A 25,890-nucleotide genomic window follows, 5' to 3' on the forward strand; every position below is an offset into this window, starting at 1 on the left:
CGTTTGCTGTAACAAGCCTAAAGGCAATGTCAGTGTAAAGTTTACCGCTTCTTACCACTGCCCCCAAGTGGCAAAAATCAGTTACAGCAGGTTTAATTGTTGTTTTTTTTTTGTTGTTGTTTTGTTTGTTTGTCAATGCAACAAATATGCATAGGGTCATGTAAGCAGCACAATTTTTTTTATTATCATTTTAAAAAAAAAACATAAACAATCCCTCACAATGATAAACATATCTCTGTGGATGTTTATGTCTTTTTTTTCTAGAACGCACACCATTGTTGAGTGCAATATCAGTTTTGTGCCCACAGAACTCTTTTGATGTTCTTGGCTTTATTAACGTATCCGTGCAAAAGGTTCTGCAGAGCTCCATTAATCTTTTCATGGCTGTCTAAATATGGAGAAATACACTGCATGCTGGTGTTTCACATTACATCACTACAGGGGAGGAAAAAAGTATGTGGCACAGATGGACTGAAGGACAAGAACATATAAAGGAAAAAAAAAATAAAAAAGCACTTTCTCAAGATTTCAAGCATCTTTAATTCAAATCGCAGTTTTTACTTATTCAATAGGACACAAGTGGATTTTGACTTAGTATGAAATCATTGCTGTGACATATTAAAAGTCTTTTTGTTTTCTACAACACCCATTTTTCACACTGAAAATAGAAATTTCAACCCATTTTTAAGTCAACAGCTCAGTAGAAGTGCAGCATTTTGGTTATTTACCACTAAGAAGGCAAAATTTGTGTTAGCAGTGCATGTTTGTTCCATCATATACTCTGGTGAAATATCAGGAAGGTATGCCTATTAACAAGGATATCATACTAGTATAATTTCTTATAACAGACATTGTGTTTAGATTTGGCATCAACATGTGTCTCAGGTGATCTGATCACAACTGGATAGCGCTCAACACAGGTCTAAACACCTGACGAGGTGTGCAGGGACGCATTTGACCGCATAATGTTTTGTACTATAAACACTAACGCTGTCCTGATGCATCTCCGACAAGGACAACATTATCAGTGCAGGATGTGGTGGTTGTCTTGGCGACAGCACTAATGCTCTGTAACCTTTGCTGCCTTCACATGCTCCTCTAAAGTCATAATTACAAGTGGGAAACTGGATAATTTCAATTCCCAAGTTGGGAGCTATGGAAAAAAAAAAAAAAAACTTTTTACTTCTAGCATGACACAAAACAGGTAGACATTTTTGTTTGTTGAGTTTTCTGACCAGAGCACTTTAATGTGCGTATGTTGTAATTATGACTGCACAAGTGAGAAAAGCACGTGAGGGCAGCATTAGCAGTTTTATGTCAATCTGGACGTGTTCGACGTGTTGCGTGACCATCTCTCGTTCTGCCCACTGGATGGAGACACGTTCCTGCTGACAGCGATATCTCCAACTGTGCTGATGCAACTGCTAAGGTGAGCAGCGAGCATGCTACAAGCAGCTAGCAAAAGTGTGGATGCAGAAACAAATTCTGAAGTTGTCAGCTGGAAACGCATGAAAGGGACAGTCATGAACCGCGGTGTGTCTCGGTTGTCCGCTTGCATTGGGGTCCCCGAAACACGAGCTGATACCAGGTCTAAACAGGGTCGGAGTTGTTGTCCATGTAAACTGAACTATTCTACAGGGCTTGACTCTGAATTGTAGCTCAATTTACCTAAATTATCTCTTAAATAGTAAAACAATCATTTAAACACATAGATCTCAACAGCAAAAAATACAAATCAATAACATGACTGTCAGGATTACAGCAGTGCATGCTGGTATTTCCTGTGACTGCATATGCGGGAAAACTCATGAGATTTTGAGCTCATGACACCCACTTTTCTCTGTTTGGGCTTCACATTGTCGCTGTGTGTGTGTTTTCATCAGTGTGTTACAGTTTGCTGGTCACCTGAGGGTGTGTGTGGGTGCCTGCTGTGCCTGGAAACCCTCCATCAAAGGCGGCGCTCAGCACCTCGCCCAGGTTTGCTGCCATGACAAAGTCGAGGTCGGCTCGGACGTTGGCCGGAAGCTCCTCCAGGTCCTTCTCATTGCGTTTAGGAAGGATGACGCGCTTCACCCCCGCCCTGTGGGCCGCCAGGACCTTGTCTTTGATCCCACCCACCTGGAGAAAACAGACCAGTAAGCGTTTTAAAACTGCTGGTTTTACCTGTTACCATATTAAAAAAAAACCTTTTCTTTAATCAGGTTAATAATAGTACATAATAAGTACATAATAAAGTACATAATAAAAACATAAAACAAACTATTTACAATGTAAGACATCATTTTTTGTAAATAATATAATCTAAAGTAATTTCGAAAAAATCATAAATTATAATGTTCTATTTATTTATTTATTTATACATTTCATTTAATAAGCACAATGCAAATGAACCTCATAAACTGTAATCATGTAGTGTTTCATGTGGTTTGTTTGTCAAAGTGGTGTTTCTTTATTTATATAGTTTTTTTGATAGGGATAATGCAAATTAACATAGTACAATTTCCGCCTGTTACAAACAAGCTGTAGTAACTGAAATTTTACATATAGAGATTATAGCTATTGCTAGTTTCCCTAGTTAGGCTTTTATTAAAGAAAAAGAAGAAAAAAAGGAGATATCAAGGTTAATACAATAGTGTGTATGCAATAACAGTTATGGTAAAACGAAGATAAAAAGGTAAATATTTACATCAAGATTACATAGAAATGCAACACAGTTACAGTAAGAAAAGACACAAATGTCAATGTTGCATGCACTTACAACGCTCAACTTCAAGACATTATAAAATAGTTAAATAAGCTCACATCTCCGAGTATGCTTCAGCCAAACTTTAACACTTTTGTTAAAAATCTTTATATCTTTTGTTAATTTCACTGCAGTTTGTCATGTGTTCCACATCTTAGAACCTTTTATGGAAAAGGCTGACGGAGGTCTCACGACATGCAGCTTTCCAAATGCCACCTGTTAGTTATACAGAGATGCAACAGGCAAGCGATATAATACAATAAGTCAATTAAAACATATTAAAAACAGTCACAGTTAAAATTAGTTAGGATTTTGACCAGTTTTTTCAATTGACCCATTGTAACTGGAGTTTCACGCTTCAGCTTAGACTGCGATTTGCTCCACGTGTACGGGGCAAAGAATCTAAAAAAAGCACTCTCTCCCAAATCACTGTTGGTTAGTTAGTGTTGTGGTGTGATTACTCACCGGCAGCACCAGCCCTCTGAGCGTGATCTCTCCTGTCATGGCAACGTCTGATCTGACCAAACGGCCGCTGAACAGCGAGGCTAAGCAGGTTACTATGGTAACACCTGCAGAGGGGCCATCCTTGGTGACAGCTCCAGCAGGAAAGTGGAGGTGGATGTCTGTCCCCTCTAGTGGGTCTGGACCCCCCACCACTGTTCAGACACACATAAACAGTAGCTTTAAAGGGATATTTTGTCAATTTTAAACCAGATTTATATCAAAACAATGTTGGTAGTTTGTGTACATGAACTGTGGTAGACCTCCCTCCATCTAACCAGTGCCTTGATGTCTCTCCTCCCTCCTGGAAAAACTCTGCTGGATGACGTAAATTGATAAAAAAAAAAAAAAAAAACATATATCGGCAGAGTTTTTGCTCATTCTCGGGCTGTTGTTCCAACTACAGGCTGTAATGGCACGTTTTCGTATTGCTCACCACCCATGCTGCCACCGTGGACTCAAAGGCCCTTTTTACCCAGGGATCTCGCTGTTTCTAAATTCTCCTGTTATTAAATTTAATTACTTATTTTATTATAAAATAATGCAAATAATGTTCAAAGCAAAATCAATGACACTCCCAGACTCTGTCCAAAAGTTCTCCATTATTGGGGTCAAATTATGGAATGATGCAAGTATTATTTTGAAAATGTGTCATTCACTTTCAAAATAATGGTTTGTAAAGCAATTTTTGAAGGTTAAAAGTGGGAATATGTTGTTTTTCTTTCATTCTGAAGGGCAGCTTAAATTGATGAGTATGTAAATTAAGCACATATAAGCATTTTGCTTCTACTTTGTCTGTTCAGTCACTGATCAAACACAGGCTGTTGTTTTTGTTTATACTGACGATACTGTTTGTGTTTATTGTATTATGTAAAATGACTGAATAAAATACTACTACTACTATAGAGCTGCTAAAAAGTCCCTTCTTCATGCCCTTTTTACATTTTCACAAGGAACCAAATGGCAGCAGCATCATACCGCTCTATTGGTGATTGTCCACTGCATTAAGGCAATCAAAAGTGACGTGACAGGTGTGACATGTAACACAACCGCGTCTGTCTCTTGTGTGATATACTATATATTCATCAGTTGCACTCTCTAAGCATTAATAAAGGCACATGGCAAAACCAATCATTTACCTTCTCTGTTATATGGCAGTTGATCTTGTCCTCTGCTCAGAGGGTAAGGAGCTCCTGGACCTCTTTGTTTTCCCAATTTGCAGACATTTACGGCCGCTGTTCTTTTCTTTGAATTAAGCGCGATGCGAAGAGCTGTTACCACAGTGTGGTCACAAACATTATACGCGATCAAATTGCAAACCTCCTGACCCATAATCACATCTCTCTAACTTTGACTTTTACACAAACCAAGTTACGGCGTTGTTACTACCACTGTAAACCGCTTAGAGGTGAGACCATATAAATCAAATATAAATATTTCTCGCCTTAAATGTTTTAGAAACACATTTTAGTATTCCCTTTAGCTTTGAGTTCATGAACAGGAAGTGTGCGCCAGACTGCCTCCTGTACAGTAAAAGTTTCTCCTGTGATGGAGTCTGCTGCAAATTATTTATATTTCTGTAAAGCCATGTTTAATATCTATATCTATATATAGACACATACATCGATAGACATAGACAGACAGATAGATGAAAGACAGACAGACAGAAGGACCCAAAGACCGATAGACAGATAGACAGATAGATAGATAGATAGATAGATAGATAGATAGATAGATAGATAGATAGATATCTCACTGTTGGTGAGCTGGTAGGTTTTAGCGTTCGCTCTGAGCCAGCTGATAGCCAGATGGGCAGATTCTTTCATAACGTCTCCCAGCTGACCAGTCAGAGTGAGCTGACCTTCTCCCTCCATTCGACTGGCCTCCACAAACAGGATCTCCCCACCCAGGGGAGTCCACGCCAAGCCGACAGCCACACCTGGCAGGGTGAGCCTCTCAGACACCTTTCAACACACACAAAACATCTGTAAAGCTGTAGTAAGTGGAATAATTACAACACAAAACAGACAGACTTCAAAGGGCGTTTGTAGTCTTCATAAATTCAGGAATGAATGTGAAACACAAGGCCGACATGACCTCACAGTGAAGGTGGTAAGCAAGATAAAAAAAAGATGTGAAGGAGGTTGTGTAGAGGGAAGAAAAGAGGGATGAAAAAGACAAAAAATGAAGAGAAAACGCCTGCTGGAAGACTAACTGTATTGAGTTTCACATTATACTGTAAGATTACACCTCAAGCAGCTGCTGCATTATTCGGATTTCATGTACAGCAGCTGTTGTGGAGCTACGAAACATCTTCACAGGCTATATTCATGAGAGCAATCTACAAAGTTCACACAGCCAAAGGAAAAAAACACATTTGAAAGGTCTACTCTGAACAAGTTGCTGTAATTGTGGATCTCTGTTGGTCCTGCTTTGCTTACCTCCATTTCAAACAGTGGAGGTCCCAGGATGTCTTTGAGGGCCACATGGTCGATCACTATGGGCATCTCTGGAGGCGCTGCCTTGTCTGAACACACATGAAATGAATTTAATCCCATTGAGAAGTACTGCATGCAGGTCACTCGTTTTGCAAGGTAAAATTTGCTAAATATAAATGTCTCATGTTTTGGGTGAGAGGCTCTATTAGAAGAGTCACAGCTAAAAACCAGATCAAAGGACAAATGTTTCCCATTTCCATCTAGGTTTATGCACATCCTCACATCATGCACATCTTACATTATAAATATAGTCTCTAAACTCTCTGGATCTGCTAAAGTGCTTGAAAACCTGCCAAATGAACAAGTAAGAGCAAAGCTGACTACCATAACATATTAACTTATTGTATACCTAACATATTGTAAAGAAAAACTATGGAGGTGAGGCCTCAGAGGGAGAGACAGAGAGGAGTGGGGGGAGACAACGGCTGCAACGGAGACTGGAAAATCACACATGTGCACACGCACACGCTAACATTATGCAAACATGCACAGAAAATCAAATGCATAGATATACAAACAGAAAAACAGCAAACAGTGAACAGAGACATCAAACACGCTCCATCCCCTTGGAAAGAAATGCAAATTATTTGCATGCACACACATACACATACACACACACACACAAGCCACTGTTAGTGTTGCATGTCCATGACAAATGTTACCTGGCAACACAGAGGGCTTTCAACAAAGCTGCACAAAACAACTTGCTGATATCCTGTGTTTACTAGGTAGAACCTGACTGATATATCAGCCAGCCAATTTAACCATTACAGGTTTATCATTAACAGCTTTATGTTGTCCAGTATGCACGTTATGAAAAGATAATTTTTAACGGAACATAATGCAGAAAAAGATGCTTAGCATAATTCAGAATGATCAAACTCCAAATGAAATTTGTTTCTGTGCACTGATATAGATTTTCATCCTCAGCTCTGATATCTGGTCACTTTTACTGACTCCCTTTCAAACTAACTAATACCATCTCATCAGCCGTTACTGGGTCTGCACCTTTACCGAGATTCACCAGATACGTCGCCAAATTACAGCTGCGAGAGCAGCGTTTATGCACCATAACCACATGTTTCATACAAACACAAGCAAGTCAAAGGTAACAGAGACCAAGAATTGATGAATGTCATTCAGTCTGCCAGAAAAAAATAGAAAGTTAACATTTATGCCCGTGTAGATGATTATTTGATTATTTTGTTAGTTTGTCTTTTTTTCTGGAGACCAAAATTGTTGTTTGTTTTGTCTGCTGTCAATTACATGGTTGCTCAAACTCCTGTTTTGATGCGAAGAAGCAAAATGGTATAAGCTGCTTCAGCCATTACACTTCCATATTTTGATATGATGAACATGTTTGTTCCAGGTTACCAGAGTATGCACAGCTGCATGTAAACAGGAATTTTAGTGGACTATTCAATTTCATTAGCCATGTTAACAAATTAGTTAGAATTCCTAAAATAATGTTTTTTATTTTGTTCTGTATGGTGTGAAGGTTTTGTATCAGACTCACTTATCCTGTGGGCTCCCGAGCAGATGGAAGCTTCTACTTGTATGAGGAAGTATCTTCTGTTTCCAGCAATTATCCAATAAAAGCTGACATTTCAAACCACTAGAGTAAGAACAATTAACTCATACCATATTACATTAATTTATTTAAGTATGTTAAACTGTTAGTGGTTTTATGAGTGAGAGTGCAAGGATATGACCCTCTACCTTCCACTGACTCATCTGCTCACAGACTGAGAGCGAACGGGCTCCTACCCTGCTGTGTCGGGCTGTTGGGGGCGGAATCCTCCGTCACGGTGACTCTGTGACCTTCGGCGACCTTCACAGCCACAGCTCGGCAGATCGCCCCAAACTTCCTCTCTAGGGAGCGAACTCCGGCTTCACGGGTATATCTGAAACACAAAACAAAGACACAGCAGATGAAGACAATTATGCACGGTTGAGGTTTCCCAGCTTCAGTTTAGGATAGGTGAGTGAGAGATGTGATGAGGAACAAAACAATGTAGGCAAACAGGGAATTTTCAAAAAGCTGCTATTGGCATCAGGAACATTGCTGATGACTTGTTTAAGTGCTGCAAATGAAAGAGTAAATCAACAAAGACTTGGGGAAAAAGGAAAACTAGAATAACCATCTTGCGGTTGTACAACCCTCCGAACCCGACAGGTTGCACTTACAGTTACATCCACGTCTGTGACAGCATGAATGCTTCACACACATCTTCAACCCGGCAGCATAGAAGATCTTTACAATTGGCACAGTTTCAAGGTGGACACCCAAGATTAGTGTCACCAATTTAGTATCTGACCAAATGTCACTTCTGCTCCTGAGTTATGATGCTGAATGATGTCTAGAAAAGTGTTTTTGCAGAACATTATGATGTCACAGTTAAGCTGCCCTTTGATCGATGGATAAGAAAATGTCACCACTTCCTCATTAAATACTATGAAACATTCGTGTCAAATTTTGTCACAATTACCATATGAATTCTTAAGTTATGGCCTAAAAAATGCAACACTTTAGGAAATTCCCTGAAATGAATTGGACTTACATGCTATAATACCTAAAGTCATGACAGAGACCTGCCTGGGCTCTACGAAAGCCTCTTCACTTTGTCTTTACCTCAAAAGACCCCGTCCTTTTTTTGTTTTTTAAGAGATCGAGCCGGTACAATCAGGAGTATCTCTTGATGGATACCAAGCTGTGTGCTGCTGGCTGTTGCTATAGTAACCAAACCAGAGTGCTGCAAGTGTTGCACAGAGACTCTGCAGGCAACATACTGCTTATCATTTGAAAAGACCAGAGGCCTGTCTGCGTATCAGCAGCTCCATATTTGCTAATTCCTTTATAAATATGCAAGACATTTAAGGCTGTAGACCAGTTTGTACTTGGAAAATATACCATCAAATTCACACCAGTATTGTAAAAAATAGTTGGTTTGTTAATTGACACATAATTGGCCATCCTGCAATGTCAGAATTTGTTGCTTTTCTTCACTTTTAATTAAATGCATGTGGATTTAGACTACTGAAAAGCAAAACAAGTGGTTTAAACATTTCCTATTGAGCTTCTAAAAAAAGTAATCTGCACGATTTCAGTATTTTCTGACACCAGCACTGACATTTTTAGGCAGATGCTTGCAGACACAGAATGCTGCCCTCAGTCATCTGGTTGAAAGATGGTCTCTCTGACTGAAAGGTCACCCTGCCTGAGAAGCACTGGTCAACATTCAAAACAAATAGCCACCAAACAGCTCGACAACTAGCAGCCTCAGATGTGAGAAGGCAGCTGGCTGAGTGCTTGGCTCCACACATTGCTCACTGGATTTGTCCTTGACAGTCTTAATGTTGAAGCTCTTTAGTGAACATGCAACAATGTCCATACCAATCTGGGAATTCACTTCTTCCCTGCTGGTGTTGCATCAGTGCAATATATGAAAAAACTGTCAAAAAGTCTGATGTATCTGTACATGGTGACATAATAAATATTAACATTACTACAATTTTTGATTTAAAAAAGGAAAAAGCAGATTGAGAAGGTAAATTATGTGAGAGTAAAGTCTATACTCAACAGCAAGTCCTTTACAAAAGGATTAAAATGTTATATAACTTATACTAGTAAAAAAAATAAAAGCAAGAGCTGCACATAAAGAAGTTAAACTTATACTTAGTTTCCTTTTATTATGTGTTTTTTATGTCTGTATTTGATGTGTACCTGCTGATTATATCCTGGGTGGTTTCCTGTGGAATATGAAGCTGTTGCGGTGTTAATCCATGCTGCTCCAGCTGGTTTGGGATCAGGTGACGGTGAGCTATCTCCACCTTCTCCTCCTGAGTGTATCCTGAAACACACAAACAAACAAACACACACACACACACTTTGATGAAAATTTGTCGTAAAAGCAGTAAATAATTCATCAGTCTTCTAATTACAGTAAGAATAATAAAACTAAGTTTGTTAGTCTTTCAAATACAAATTTTTGCCCCAAAACTCTGATTCCTGAGAGTGACTCTCTGTACCTAAACCCACCTGGTACCTGCAGCACCTCCATTCTGTCCAGCAGGGCCGGGGGAATGGTAGTAGTGGTGTTTGCAGTGGCAATAAAGAGCACTTGGGAGAGGTCAAAGGCCACATTGAGATAATGGTCTGTAAAGCTGTGGTTCTGCTCCGGGTCCAGTACCTAAGGGAACATGTACAGATTGTCAAGTGTGTGTACTTTTAAAAATTACATCATTCCAATTAGCTGGAAAGCCTATTGAGTCAGTCATGAATTGGTTAACAGTGAAAGAGTTCCAATGCGGTGTCCCACAAGGAAGCTGTTTGGGACCACTATGTTTCTCTATCTTCACCAGTGATCTTCATCTGTTCTACATCCTGCAAGAGCGGTTATGTATGCCAGTGATAAAACATTGTTTTTACCAACAGTATCTATTGAGGAATTGTCTTGTGCTTTGGATAGGGAATTGCAATCAGTTACAATGTGGGCATGGAGTAACAAGTTCGTGTTTGGTTCAACTTCTGGCCTTAAACATAAAGCACGGCTTAACTCGTCTGTACAGGGAGTCCCTGTGGAACAGGCAGAGGAAACTAAACCACAAGACAAAGTTTATCAAAGTTAAGAAAATTAACTTTTAAAGTTCTTTAAAAATTATAATAATTCTGTAAAACAATTCATATAATTAGGATAATTATAAATATATAGATCTCTGAACATTTCCACTAGCTTTTTTTTTAAATCAAATTAAATTTATGAATGTCTTCCAATTTATGGGACATTTATTCCCAAGTTGCCCTTTGCCCATTTTTCCCCATGTTTTCTAAAGAAACTGCACCAATTTGCTCAAGGTTCAAAGGTTTACATGCTCGCAAAAGACCTCTGAATGCAGCACAAGAAAAGTTATGCTAATCTAGGTTTCAAAGGAATCAAGTGGTTAAAACAGATATTAAATACTGTTTCGGTTATGGGAAGACGTCTGGCAATAATAAAGAGATGTGCTGAATACTTACCCAAAAAAGGCATATCTCACTTTATTCAAACATTAAACACAATTTTAATTTTAATTTTAATTTTAAAACAATCATAAATTACAGAGCAATGTCATCAATGCAGTTAGTTTCTCCCACCTAGGATTCCTTCAGTCTGGAGTTTTTTTTACCACCTTTATTCTCTGATAACTTAAGATCCAGATGTTCAGGAGGTTAAATTATAAGCAGAAGTCTGCTCTTCTCCTATATAAACAGATCCAGTGATTAAAACCAGTTGGTGTTAAAAATTAACATCTCTCCGCCACTGTTCGGCATGGCAGGGGCTGGAGCCAAACGGCCGCTAATGTTTGCTTGCCCTGTTTCTCTGATAACTTGAGATCCAGATGTTCAAAAAGTTTTTACCCTGGCCTGAATAACAGATCAGGTGATTTAAACATTTAAGACAGAATAAAGCAGTTTAATGTTAAAAAAAAAAAAAAGTTTCTCAGAGGCTGTTGGGCACAGCTATCTCGCCACTGAAAGGTTGTTTCTGCTTCAAAATGACAAGATTTAATTCTTGGGGGTTGTATTTGACTAATTGTAATCATTCCAGTCATTTTTACCTGTGTAAATACCTTCAAAGGATCAATTCTCTATGAATGAAATCAAGTGATGATGAGGCAGAAACAACTTTTCAGTGACAAGATGTTTCTGCCTCATCATCACTTGATTTCATTCATAGAGAATATATTTGACAGACTGTAGCTCACCCAGTCCTCTTTTACCTGTTTAAATACCTAAAATTACACGTTTGAACATAAGATGGCGAGGACTGGCGGCCATCTTGGATTTAACCATCCACATTTGAAAATAAACATTATGGTATGCCCTAACTATGTTAGACTTTAATGCTTTTCTCAAAAAGTGCACAATTATTGTGGTCATCCGCTGCATTACACAGGTCATCAAAGACAGAGAAGCAAAGCTGACCTCCAGCAGTGCAGCTGCAGGGTCTCCTTGCAGACTCTTCCCCAGTTTGTCCACCTCGTCCAGAAGGAACACCGGATTATTGACGGCAACTGTCTTCAAACCATTAATGATGCGGCCCGGCATGCTCCCAACATATGTCCGTCTGTAGACATGAGCAGGATTTGAAATACTGACGGGCCGTAAATAATGACAACAAAGTAGAGAAATTCAACATTTAAAGTGAATATGATGTCTACATACTTTTTGGTCATGTTTTTATTTATTGACTTGTTCTTGAAGTGATCAGCAAAAAGAAACAAAAGCAGACACAAAGTTGTCCGTGACAAACACGTGCAAGTTTCAAGCATTTGCAGGCTGAAAGCATGCACTGGAGTGGTCTAGCTTTTACAGAGTTGTTTTTTTTTTTTAACAGGTTGTCAACCATGAAAGAACTCCAGAGATTTATCCTTGTTTATCTCCTAGTGTTGATATGCCCAACACCTGCTTTTCATCTGGCTGAGGGACGGTGTTTCACGTCTGTCCTATTCCCTTTCAATACCAGCAGCAGCTCTGCAACCTGAGATGAACTGTGCTGCCCTGCTCACCTCTATACACACACACACACACACACACAAGCACTCCAACAGCAACAACAGGGGACTGTCAGGCTTCACTATTCAAGTGTGGACTTCTATTTGTGGTCATTTAGAAAAAAAAACTAAAAAAGAATTGAAAATTTACTTTTGGGGTCTTCTTTCACAATATTACTGCAAATACAATTTTTATCATTTTAAAAGAAATTGCCAAGAGGGGACTCGCAGCCTTGAGCGCTGTCAGTCTCTCAAAGAGGGGACCTCCATATACTGTAGTCAAGCTGTCTGTCCCTGTTCTCTCACCTGCTGAGTGTTTCTTTTACATAGAAACTTCATTTGTATCTTTAAAAATGGAAAGGTAAACTTTAATGCTATCAATAAATCAACATTTTTCGTGATAAAAAATACTACACAAATAATACTTGCCAAAGTGAAGTATACCTTTAAAAGAAGACTGTCTTCATCCTGTGGATTAAGTTTTATTTTATATTTACTCATAATGACTTTGATGTAGTCTGTGTAGTGTGTGTATATATATACCAGACCAACTGCAACTATCAATCTATCAATGTAAAAATTTCTTATTTTGGTGGTTTCGGAAGCCCACTCCAGCGCGCGGACGCTCTAGCGCAGCAATGGGCAACAGCCTGCTCCCGTGCTGACATGTCCAGCTGACATGTCCAGCAGCCCTCTCCAGCGTCAACATGTGCAGCAGCCGGCTCCAGCACGGACATGTCCGACAGCCCGCTCAAGCGCGGACATTTGCAACAGCAAAAAAAAGTGCCTGTGGATGATCCCCTGCACCCCCCAACAGCGGTTCTTAATATCCTAAAATCCTAGAAATGTCCTACAATCCCAGACACATCCTAAAATACAACAAATGTCCTAAAATTCTAGAAACATGTATGGGGCTGCTGTGACTGGCCCCTGGCCTCCTGTCATTTTGTGAAAGTGGCCCCTGAGCAGAGCAAGTTGAGAATCCCTGATCTATACTGTGGTCAGAAGACATCTGCAGTTATAGTCTCTCCAATAGTTTTTGTCTTATGAGCATACCTGTGTCCTCGGATATCAGACTGATCACAGACGCCTCCCAAAGCGATGCGGTGAAACTCTCTGCCCAGAGTTCTGGCAATGGAGCGTCCCACACTGGTCTTACCGACTCCTGGGGGCCCCACAAAGCAGAGGATGGGGCCCTAAAGAGGGCATGAAATTTACAGATAAATATGAAATTCCTGACTTTCTGGCTACACGCACACGAGTTTCTTATAGTTTTGAAATGCACAACTATTGTTGTGTTTATGCCTATGCACCTTCAGGGAAGTCTTCAGCTGTCTAACAGCCAGGTACTCCAGCACACGTCTCTTCAGCTTGTCCATGGCATAGTGATCGTTGTCCAATAGGGTGCGGGCAGCTCGGATGTCCAGACAATCTAAACAGTGAGTGGGTTGTTGGGTGGGGAGAATGTATATAAGATGAACAGATCCAAGAAGGAAAAAAAACATTCAGGTTAGTGCAGGTAAAGGCAGTGAGGTTGGAGCTGCAGATAGAGAGAGTGTCATTTGAGAACATGAGGAGAAAAAAGAGGATGTAGATAAACAAGCTTGCTTCAAAGTTTTTTGAAAAAGGAGAGAAAATTCGGTCACATTGGTTAATGAAAAAGTAGGAAAGAGGAAAGAATTTGCTCACTTCCATTTAAAGTGAAAAAATACAGCTTGGGCCAAAGCCATCATGCCACTTTGATATCACACACCTTTCTACACTTGTGAAGTTTGTCACTGTTTGGCCACTTGGCAGAGTCATAGCTGTAATTTAGAGATGTCATACAGTATCTGAGGATACTGTATGAGAAATGATGGCGACCTTTGGCAGAGTTCTGGGCTTGTGCACCTGGACTCTGTCAAAGGTCGCCATCATTTCTGTTTACCTTTAGTGCTTTTGCTCCACGGCAACTCCACCATCAGATCCAAGTAGTTTCTGGTCAGGGCATACTCAGGCATGGACTGAGGCATCTTCTTTAATCTGAACACACAAGAATGACATTAAAATGTAAGATGGGTCTGACTGTGGATCATCTGTGAAATCATGCATTAAACAGAGAAGTCGGGTTGTGTATTCAGTGGGGAGGCACGATATGGATTTAATCCAACTGATACCAATAACCGATAACTTCCTAAAAATTGCTTTTTGGAACTGTGCAGTCAATGATTTAATCAAGAAAGCTGCTGCGTATAAAGGCATATTTAAACTGCTGTCTTTAAATCCTTTTAGAAATAATCAGGACAGAGGAACAACAAATGTCGGGGCTTATCAGGGTAAAAGTTCACCTCTTAAGCTCTTTGAGACAAACTCTAAGTGCAGCTTCAGGCATCTTGGCCCCGTGGACCTTCCTTTCCAAGGCTGCAGTGTCATCGCCATCCTCATCTTCATCTTCTTCATCCAGGTTGAACTGCCGACCCGGGAACAAGCCACCTTTACGTACTGATAGCACCTTAACAGATGAGATACAGAGAGCTCAACAGGCATGTAAATACAGACAATGTTGAAAGGAAAAGGAAAAGTGGAAATGTTTGTTACCCTCTTCTCATTGTCAGGACTCATTTTCCTGGTTTTCTGCAGCAGTTTTAGTCCCTCGATCTGTCTGGTCAACATGGGCAGAGCCTTCTTGAATCGCTCCTCCAAGCTCACCGCATCCAGGACCTTCACAGCACAAATGTACAAAAACCTGATTTCAAAATACATTAACTTTAGAAGAAAACAAATCTTTTTACATTAGGCTCATTCTACTGTCTGTTGCTTCAGACATTTTTTCTCATTGGCACCATCCGGTGGTAGCTTCAGAAAGACTGTGACAGACGAGCCAATGACTTTTGCTCATTAGATGAAGCATAATCAGAGTGCAACGTAAGACACAAGGGGCAAAAGGGCTCTATTGAGCCCCTTACATAATCATAGATGTGTTTTGGGCGTAACAGGATTTTAACCAATCAGAGAGTAATCTCAAATTTCCTGTTAAAGCCAGGTGTTCCTGCACCTGGTTTACAGCTATTTAAATGGTGGATTCAGCAAATAGATAAGTGAGTGATATTCTGATAGTAATGTAGTTAGAGCAATAATGTCACTGCAGCACATATTGTGGTACATAACAGAGCAGAACTAACAACTGTAGTTATAAATTTGACAAGATTCTGAAGTAATCTATAAAGTCACGCTGCTCCTCGTGTGTAAAAGCAAACAGCATCTCTCTTAGTGGAGACTGGTGACTTTTCCATATCAGGAAAATAGAGCACATCTGACTTCAGATCAGGTTTTAGTGGGTCAATAGTCAATCACTTACTGCCGTCTCAAAATACCGTTAAAGTCTTGCAGAGTGGTGCTCAGAGAACAACATACAGCTCAACGTCAACAAAACCAAGGAGCTGATTGTTGATTATGAAGTATTTTGGATTCTGACTGTGCTAAAAGTTACAAATATACCACACACATTTCCACTGAGATTAAGTAATTTCTTTCCAGGGTGAAAAATATATATTCAATCAAAAGAATAATTTGACAGATGCTTGAATCCCATTAGAAACTCTACAAATACTGGCTTTAAACTTTCTATCACATCCTGTTTTTTTCTTTCATTTTATTTTTTTTGAGTATATAGTTTGAGGTTTGGGTGACACAGACACAGCAGTTCACTTCACCTGTAGTTTCTCCTTGTTTGAGGTGCGGATCATGGAGGCGACCACATCAGGTAGAGTTTCCCTTGGCAGACTGTCCAACAGACGCCTGAATTTAGCCACAACTGGAACTGAAATGTCCAACATACCTAACAACTACAGAAACACACAGACACACAAACACACACAGACATAGTTGGGTTAGATTTACTGACAGAAGTGTGTTTTCAGGGTTAAGTCCAACCCTTTGCAGTCTGGTGCTGTCCCGGTCTATCGCAATCTATTGCTTATTTTTGTCCTGTATTTTTTTTTCTTTAATAAAATTTTCTTCATGTCTTTCTCTTGTATGTCTTGCACTTTGACACACCTTTGTTGTTGAAAAGTGCCATACTGCACAAATAAATTTGCCCTGCCTTGAAACTGATATGACAACTTGCCTGTTTCTCGTTAACTTTGGACATTTTTGAGTTCATGCACAGAGTTCTCCAGAAATTTTGGTATAATTTATGAATGCAAAGACATACACTGAAGCCTTTTCATTAACTGATAAACAAGCTTGTGAGTACATTGAGTTATAGGTTTGCCAGCTTCCATAGCACACCTGCAACCTAAAGGGTTTCTCACAACAAGATGAGATAAGAAAGATCTTTATTCATCCTGAAAGAAATTCTGCACCCCAGATACTCAGCATGTATACAGTTATACTCAGTAAGAATATTAATATATACACATATATAGGAATAGAAATAGGGATGCACTGATCTGGTACAAATGACATTTTTACATTTTATTTTTCCCTCTTAATTTTCTTTTTTTTTGCACAGGTATTTTTTTCTTATCTGAATCTAGAGTCAAGGGAGAGAGTTATGTCTATGCTATACAGACTGCAAAGCCTCTTGACCCATATTAGTGATTTGTGATATTGGACTACATAAATAAAATTGTCTTGACTTGACAAGCAGAGATAAATACAAAGAAAGACTGTAAAGCAAAAGGTCAAAATAAATAGAAATGGATCTCCTTCCATGTTTACTACCTTTCTCTATCCCCCTCACTCTTTCTCAGTCTCTCTCACTCTCTCACACACACACACACACACACACACACACACACACACACACACACACACACACACACACCTGTACAGCAGCCTGGTAGAACTTGTGCGACAGCTCCCCCAGCTCTCCATCTTCTGCTGTGGCACCGTCTGTCGCTGGGCTCGTGTACTGCTCCAGTTTGTCCAGCTGCTCCACCTGTAATTTTTTTTTTTTGTTGAAATTAGAGATTCATATATAGCAGTCATCCACATTTGTGAAATACTGAGTGACAGGAACTTTTGGTTCTATATTGCTTATAAAAAAAGGAGCTGGTACTACTGACATTCCTAATCAGGAATGCACCTTTGACAATGTTTCACTTTTAATAACAATATCAGAATTGCTTGCGTCTCCATGATTGGGGCTTTCGCAGACATTTGTTGCCTTCATCCCCTAAAATTTAGACTATGGAGTGCATCGTAGGATCGCAGGTTTGAATCCAGACTTAGTATTGGCTGGTCTGTCTGAGTCTAGTTGGACTAAAGAAATTGTAATAAAAAAAATGTAGAAAATAAAATAAAATCAAAATCCCTCAAAAGGGCAAAACCTATGACTGTTGAGAAAAAAAACATTAAATATTTTCTTTGTATCTACACAAATTTACTTGTTTAAGTGTAGCTGTACCTGTTTAAAACATAATTCACATACATATGACCTTATTTCAAGACAATGGCACTAGCATTTGCTAAACTTAAGCACCTTTTCCTAAATATTGACAAAATAATTCTTTTTTTTTGTATGTATTTTCTTGTTTTTAGTCTTGCTACAGTGGTTTTAAGATATCTGTGGGTTCTCTGAGACTAGATATTTATAACTTGGTATAAGTTCACTTATTTTAAGTAATATTTAGCACTTCTTATTGGATTTTTTCTTGTTTCTGGTCCAGCTGTAATGGGACAGAGAGGGAATTTATCACATTTGTTACATGTTAAACATAGTGGGGTTTTTTTCAGAGGGAAAACTCCAGAGGGCATCATAAATTACTGGCTAACACGAGTAGTAGTGGTCAGTTTTACCGACTTTCACTGGATAACTTGTAGTAAAGGTCCCAGTTTCTCATGCCCACAGGGCAGCTTTAAGTTAATCTTCAACCATGAGACATTCTCACAGTGATTGGGAAGTTGATCTTAGATAAACTGTGGTCTGATACTGGAGAATTTTTACCTCTGCCAGGATAAAAGGTCTCTCCTTAAGCAGATTTGACACCCGAAAGCGGCACAGTCCGGTGATGAGGAGGGTGTAGTGGGGCTTTGGCCAGTTGCTTCCCACCACCTGCACTGCTATCCCCGCTGTACCGATCCTACAGAGAGAGAGAGAGAATGATGACACACAACAGACTCACTGCAGGAGGATCACAGACAAACAGGCCTGAGCTTCACAGCGGCACGATCTTAGCCTAAAAAAATTATCTATCAGAGACAGAGACTCTAAAGTTGCTTTGCATGGGGGCCAGTTTCGCAAAATGGCAGGAGGCCAGGGGCCAGTCGCAGCAGCCCTATACATGTTTTTAGGATTTTAGGTCATTTCTTTGATTTTAGGATGTTTCAAGGATTTTAGAGCATTTCCAGGATTTTAGGATGTTTCTCAAATTGGAGGAACTTTCTAGGATTTTTTGGAAACATTTCTAGGATTTCAGAACATTTCAATTATTTTAGGACATTTCTCGATATTTTAGGACATTTCTCGATATTTTAGGACCTTTCTTGATTTTAGGAAGTTTCTTGGATTTTAGTACACTTTTAGGATTTTAAGATGTTCTTAGTTAGGACCCTCTGTTGGTGGATTCTCCACCAGTACTTTTTTTGATACAGTTTTATGCACCCTGGCACCTTATGTGTACTAAAAGTACAAAAGCAATTCAAAGTGTGAATCCCTTGACTTTAAGGGCCTGAGTATCACTGATCTATCTTGATTGTTTTCAAGTCTGTTCGAATTGGGTCTTCACACCTTGGATCTGGTTGGGACCTCTCAATGCTCTAATAATTTGGATCAAACAACTCTGTAATCTCAACTCTTATAACATACATCACATTATAACAGCCAACCTTTGCTGCTACATAGTGTGTTGAACCCAATGAACTTTAAAAAGCAATTGAACTGAGCAGTATTTGCAGTGAAGCAAAATTATTTACACAAATTCTCACCAACAACGCTTTCACACGTAGCCACAGAATTTCTGCCTTTTTATTCCATCCAAGTCTTTCTATTGTGTCTTTATTTCTCCTCAGTGGAAAGTGTGGTGACTTACTAACAAGATTTCCAGGAAAACAAGCTAAACTGACAGCCCTGTGGTCATTTGGGACTCATAATATTATGTGTGATGCTGACATTTTGTCAAAACACGCAATGCGGGGGTCAAATTACTTTTTACACACAGAACTTCTGAACACAAAATCAGGAAATGTTTTAGTGTGAATGCTCAAATAGTTTGACAGCTGAGCGGCTTAAATTGTTGCTGTCAGTGAACGTGACATTGTACAAAAGCTCCTGGCGATGCTGCCTGACTCACTAATCCCCTTACACACACACGCAAACAAAATATGTATCTGATTATGGGCTTACTATGGCGAGGACATTAAATTCCCGGGTGTAATGTTAAGTGGGAGCCATCACAGAGCAGACGATGACAGCTGTGTGTAGATGGTGGTTGATCCGAGAAGCCTTCTGAAGGTGCCGTGGCTCTAAATCAAAGACACATGTACTGGTTTAGGGGAAAAGTGAATTGGTTAACAAGCCTTTAATCCCCTTTTCCTCTAAAATCCACGCCGCATTACTGTGGTCTACCCCAACAACACAAGGGACAGGGACATCGCATTGTCTTCTTTCTTTTGATTTGTCCCATCCCATGCACCCTGGACACTTTAATTACTTTGAACTCACTTTCTGGGAGCAGCGGGAGACCGCAGTGCGGTGCTAAGAAGCCAAGTTGAGTGCCTTAACGAGCGCTAGCAGTTTTCTTCCAGTAACTTTGGCTGAGAGACAAACCATCCAGAGACAAACAGCTGCTACTCAGTAACCAGTCTGACCTGGTAAACTGCTGCTGAAAGGCTAAAGTCCACCTCGCTGTGCTTGGCTGCAGTGCCATTGCTAAACTGTAGAGTTTTCTAGAAAAAAAACCTCAGCTTCTGTTAAAAAACAAGAACTGTACAAAAAACAATACCAGTTACACTAAACATGGCATGACATGTAAAGCTGGCTGTCCTTTTAAAGACCTTTTTTCTTAAGTTATTCAATCAGTATTTTCTACTCTGCCATGGCAATGAAATACCAGCAACCTCATAAAACTACATGTAATTTGAATTTGGAGTTGGTCAGTGTCTCCCAATGTTGTGTCAGGGTTTACAAAAGGCCAAAAATAAGGGAAGCGGCAAGAATGGTCCTAGTTTATGGAGATCGACATGTTGCACCCCCATGTTTCTACAGAAACCTAAACAGTCAAACCCAACACTGGCTCCTAAAATGGCCATTCACATTTTCAAGTTTTCACGTCTGCCATCATAGTAAGAAGTCCGACTACAATAAGCAGCGATGGAATTACACTGATTATAGCGTGAAAAAGCTTTATTCAGTGTTAAATTATATTTTTAACAGTTTAAATCATGGGATCTGTTTGCTTTAGAAAGGAAGTGACCTTTGACAATAATTAAGCTTCTGGTGGAAACTTCAGGATGTTAAGTTACCAGAGAAAAAAGGTGACTTCACATTAACATGTGTTGACATGCCAAAGTGCATCAGAAATATATGGATTATTTAGATAAAACCACTCTATTCATTCTTTTTTATCAGTTTAAATCACCTGGTGGTTTTATTTTGGAAAGGAAGAGACGTCTACAGATAAAGTGGCTCACAGTAAAAACATGAACGTCTGGATCAGAAAAAGGTGAGCACACATTAACATTAAACTGCTTTTTTTTAGGTTTACAGCTGTTAAAATTGCCTGGTTTGTTTATTTTGGGGAAAAAGAGACCTCTGTGGATAATTTGGCTCCAAAATATCCTGAGTTTCAGTGTCATGTTTTTAGAGGTCCATAAATGTAAAAAATATTTTGTTATTACAAAAATATTGAAAACTATACTTATGTGGCAGTGTAATGTTTTATCTTATTCCTTATTCTGTAATCCAAAGATACTCAATATATGGCCCATGGGCCAAATCTGGCCAGCAATAGGATGCCAGGTGCCCCCCAACCATTTTCAAAGCCGTAAAAAAAATAAAGTGATTCACACTTGAAACTGTTTTTGTACTTTCAGTTGAGTATATATACAAGGTGCCAAAGTGCATAAAACAGCATCAAAAGCTTGTTTCTTTTCTTTTTTAAGTGTGAGTGGCCTTTTCACCTTAACCATTTCAAACCTGATCAATTTGGCTTGTTTTCTTTCAAAAACATGGGAAAAAGGCAAAGTGCAGCAAGGAAGAAATTACCCAAAACTTAATAAAAAGTTAAAAAAAAAATAACAAGATCAAGAAAAATGACCTGAAGATCAATATATAAAACAAACAAAACAAAAAAATTGCTTTAATTTCTAAGTTTTTTAAATATGTAATTATGATAATCAGATATATAGTTTCCCCTTGCTTTTTCTTTTCTTTTTTTCCTGGACATTTTTCTCAGCCTTTAAAAAAATAATCTACTTATTTCCTGTTATTGCTAAAACATTAATGAACATGTTGCTTACTGCCTTAACCCCCATGATTTTGAAAAAAAAAGTAAGTAGTTTGCTTGGGTTCAAAGGTTTAAATATGTGTGAAAGGCATCTGAAAGCAGCATGATAAAAATGATGTTGCTCCAGTGTTAAGAATTGCTGTCACTATTGAACTTCTTCCATTTTCATATTTTCAGAGGCCCTAGATGATAAAAATCGTTTATTTTCACGACAATAAGTACAAAAAAATACTCGTGGCTACCAGAACTGTCTTTGATCTAGTTCATTATCCTGCACAACCCCTTGGTTTTGTCTAGTGTCACTTGGAGACCCTGTTCAGTCAGCTGGTACAGTATGTTCAACCTCCAAAACAAACCAACACCCTCGTGTCAAAGCCAGAAATGACTCATCTGAACACATGAGGCTAAATGTGTGTTACTTGTGCAGTGTTGGGAGGTCGTCGGCTTCGTGCTCCGGGTCTCTGGTGTTGGGAATCACTCCTATGATGGTGCTTTTCAGAGAAGTCCCCTTGAGCAGCCGCTGGCTCACCAGCTGCATGTTCCGCGGGGAGTCCACGCTGAAGCGGACTGTGGAGCCCGGGAGGAGCACCCCCTCATGGGACAGCAGCAGCGGGAGACGGCTCGGTATCTGGATCCCACCGCCGGAGGCCATCGTCCGGTGTTTTAATGAGAAATCAGGTCAACGTCTGTGACACAACTCTCGCAAACAAACACGCACTTCTCCTGTCAAACAACTGTAAACAGACGACTTCCGTGTAGTCCTTTCAAAGTAAAATTCTCAACGACGACCCGAACAAACCTGTCGCTTGTTTGAAGATAATGTTACCGAAATTAAAACGCAGTCGTTTTTGTTTTGAGACACATTTTTGCACCAAGTTTTGCCGTGAAGTGGCGTCTAAATGATCGTTTCCCAAGGATGTTTTTAAGTCGTTTCCACTTCTACTTCCTATAGTCTGTGAATTGGCTACGGCAAGCGCAAAGGGACAAACTACACAATATCGCATGACATGTGCAATAGAAGTTGCAATGAGACGTCCGTTTCTTGCTTTTTGCTTTTTTCTCTTTTGACCGAAAGTAACCCATTATAAGGATAATATAATTAATAATAGAACTAATAGTATAAGACATATTTGTCAGTATTTTAGTTGTTTTCAAAACAGAAGTAAGATTATTTTGATTATTCTAAATGTTTAAATTATTATTATTATTATTATTTGTAGTAGTAGTAGTAGTAGTAGTAGGATTCAGTATAGCTGGAAACTGTGAAAAAGGGTTACTTATGATGGAAGCAGGGTCATGTATATATTCATACCTCCAGGAAGGCTTGTGATATTAAAAACAAAAAGAAAGACATCGGGCGAGAGGCAGGGTGCACCCTGTACAGGTTGCCAGTCAATCACAGGACATTTCTTAGACACAGCGAGACACAGACAACTATTCATGCTTTTGTCTCATGTTAGTTTCATGTTAACCTAAACTGCATTATTTTGAACTGGGGGAGGAAACTGGGCTTTTGTATAATAGCCCACCTGTAACCATTCACTCAGTCATTATATGTAACCGCTTATTAGGGGTGCTGTGCTGGTGGGGGACTGGAGCCTACCCCAGCTGTTCATGCTGACATTCATGCCAAAGGGCGAGTCAGAATCACAAATAATCCTAGACTGAATGTTTGAGGACCCATGCCAACAAATGCAGTCTATCCACTTACATCTTATTTGGAAGAAGTAAACGCAAGCGCTTTTTTTTTTTTATTACAGGTGCTGAATACTTTCTAATGACTTCCAGAGTAAAATCAGCATTAAAGACACATTTTTGTTAAATCACATTACTTTTAACTTGTCTTACCTTTTAGAAGAAAAATAAAAAGCAAAAAAATAAACCCTCAAAGGCTTTAGGCTTAATATACTGGACCTGTAACCATTTTCTATGTCTTTCATAGATTGTATAAAAAAAGATTAATGGATGTAGCCACTGTGACATCACCTACTGGTTTGTTGATTCTTATTTGAAGCCTTAAGTCTGACATTTTAGCCATTGCCATCTTGAATTTTTGGAACCAGGAGTGACCCTATTTGGATGAGAGAGTAGATATAACTCTAACGTAAACTGCTATCTTAGTTAGCATGGTGCATTTACAGATTTGGTTCACTATAATAATAGTAATGCTAAAGCTAATGTTCACTGTGAAACGTGATACTCAACTTACGCCCCACAGGCCAAATCTGGTGTTGGATGGACCCCAACCATTTTCTAATTCACAATAAAGATAAAGTGATTCAAACTGGGAATTGTTTTTGTACTTGTAGTATACATAGATGCCATAGTGCATAAAACAGCATAAAAAAAGTCAAACCAAGTCGTTTTTTTTATATGGCCCAATAAGACACCCCCTCTGTCCCTGGACCCTCACAGTGGAACATTTTATTATGAAAAATTGCTGGACGCATTAGAATAATAAAGAGGCGTATTAAAAATGACTGGACACTAGACACCAGGTTAGTTGATAAAAAATAACAATTTAATTTTTATTTCTTTCATAAAAGTATTGTCACATAGCATTATACATTTCAAAAAATAAATAAATTCAATATCTTGTGTATAAAAAATCTGTTTGTAAAGACTACAGAAAATAACCAGCCATGTTTTTGCAGTTATCTCTCTGTTGGTGCCAGTCGGTTTTGGGAAATATCACTTTATGGTCACAATAAGGGATAATTGAATACACTTTAAAAAAGCTCTTATGGTTACAAAAAGACAACCATACAGTTATATATGATGGATTAAGTATAATAAAAAAATACACTTGCTGCATTTATGCCAATACACTTATAATTATCATTCATTTATTACATCATTAAAGCTGTCCTGATTAAAGTACCTTTCAGACTCAGGCTCAACTTGTTGCTGTGCACATAACATAACCATTAAACATCATTCTCCCCTGAAGAGCGACACAAAGAGGCTTGCAAGACGTGAACATAAGTTATATATATGAAGTACAAAGCAAACACATGAACTGAAACTCTAACTTATATAGAGTAACTTTCACAAATACTTTGTGCAGTCTTGAGAGTAGCTAAACATTCTATAAGACAAAAACCTGAAGATTATGAGTGAAACGCCACATTACTTAGTTTAATTGTGTGCAGCAAGTATCATTTCATGCAATGCAAATCATATTTCTTAAACCTTCTTTCTCTTTTGTTTTTTTTTTAATGATAAAACACAACTGTTAAAATATAATTTGAAATTTACTTTTAAACACAAAAATAATTAGTACCTGCAATGCTGAAAGAATACTAATTCTTCTATTTTACAGGATGTTGACTGTGTTTTTGGGAACAGCTCTGGTAACAACTGTACGTGAAATATGCTATCATAATAAAAACAGTTAGCCCAAAAGTAAGGAAGGGAAAAGGAAATGTTACACTATAAACTGACTAAACCAGCAAGTCAGGGTTTGTAGGCAGTGAACCAGGTGCAAGATAAAAATCGCCACCACTGCAGCTCACGCATGCAAAACATACTTCCTAGGCCCTGTTTACGCCTGGTATTAACGTGTGTCTTACGTGATCATATCACAAGTAGACAACTCTAATGCAGTGGAATGTGTCCTCAATATGTCTTGAGATCTGATAGCTCAGACCACATTCGGAGGTGATCTGCACCACATTTTTTCACCAGCGTGTACACTATTTACCCAGGGCTACATTAACAGACCACCCACTCAGCTAACATCCATGCTTTTCTTACTCTCTACTTTCTGTTGCTGCTGACTATGAAGGATCGTCTCCTGAGACACTCTCTTCGTGACAGAGTTCTGCACAGGGCTGATTAAAGAGACGCTCCCCTGAACCAGAGTGGTAACATGCATCATCACAACTAGATATTGCCATTGTTAGTTGATTTACGCTCAGTTGAACCTGAACTGGCCTAGACGTTCTGCACATCCTCTACACTGGGCTTTGAACCAGAATTTGAACAGTAAAAATTCACAATAGAAAGCTGGATAAAACAAAAGAAGAAGAAGGGGAGAAAACAAAACAAGATGAAGGTACTAAGTAAAGTGTAGAGTATGTACGAAATAAACAGTGCCAAAAAGTTCATGTTTTCACCGTTCAACATGCAACCCCTTCGCCTCTTGCTAACTTGTTTGGTATGCAACGTAATAGGTTAACCGTAA

At 39.0% G+C, this 25,890-nt stretch overlaps 1 protein-coding gene across 1 annotated transcript; it reads right to left on the bottom strand.

Annotated features, from left to right (window-relative positions):
* Nucleotides 1-520: 520 nt before the first annotated feature.
* On the bottom strand, nucleotides 521-22,641 carry lonp2 (lon peptidase 2, peroxisomal). Its single transcript, XM_042495961.1, has 17 exons — nucleotides 22,124-22,641; nucleotides 18,206-18,341; nucleotides 17,084-17,197; nucleotides 15,969-16,100; nucleotides 14,854-14,976; nucleotides 14,604-14,767; nucleotides 14,204-14,298; nucleotides 13,590-13,708; nucleotides 13,333-13,472; nucleotides 11,708-11,849; nucleotides 9,782-9,932; nucleotides 9,467-9,593; nucleotides 7,510-7,646; nucleotides 5,686-5,771; nucleotides 5,001-5,208; nucleotides 3,209-3,399; nucleotides 521-2,118 (listed from the first exon to the last, which is right to left on the bottom strand). The coding sequence occupies exons 1-17, from the start codon at nucleotides 22,354-22,356 to the stop codon at nucleotides 1,888-1,890; spliced, it is 2,529 nt and encodes an 842-aa protein (XP_042351895.1). The 5' UTR covers nucleotides 22,357-22,641; the 3' UTR covers nucleotides 521-1,887.
* Nucleotides 22,642-25,890: the final 3,249 nt, after the last annotated feature.

This window comes from Plectropomus leopardus, chromosome 11 (assembly GCF_008729295.1).
Source record: "Plectropomus leopardus isolate mb chromosome 11, YSFRI_Pleo_2.0, whole genome shotgun sequence".
NCBI lineage: Eukaryota > Metazoa > Chordata > Actinopteri > Perciformes > Serranidae > Plectropomus > Plectropomus leopardus.

Coding starts and splice junctions, on each gene's coding strand:
- lonp2 (XM_042495961.1), bottom strand. CDS start 22,356: ATGGCCTCCGGCGGTGGGATCCAGATACCGAGCCGTCTCCCGCTGCTG. Junction 14,768..14,853: donor GTCCTGACAATGAGAAGAGG/GTAACAAACATT, acceptor TCATCTGTTAAG/GTGCTATCAGTACGTAAAGG. Junction 13,473..13,589: donor AGCTGAAGACTTCCCTGAAG/GTGCATAGGCAT, acceptor TGCCCTCTTTAG/GGCCCCATCCTCTGCTTTGT.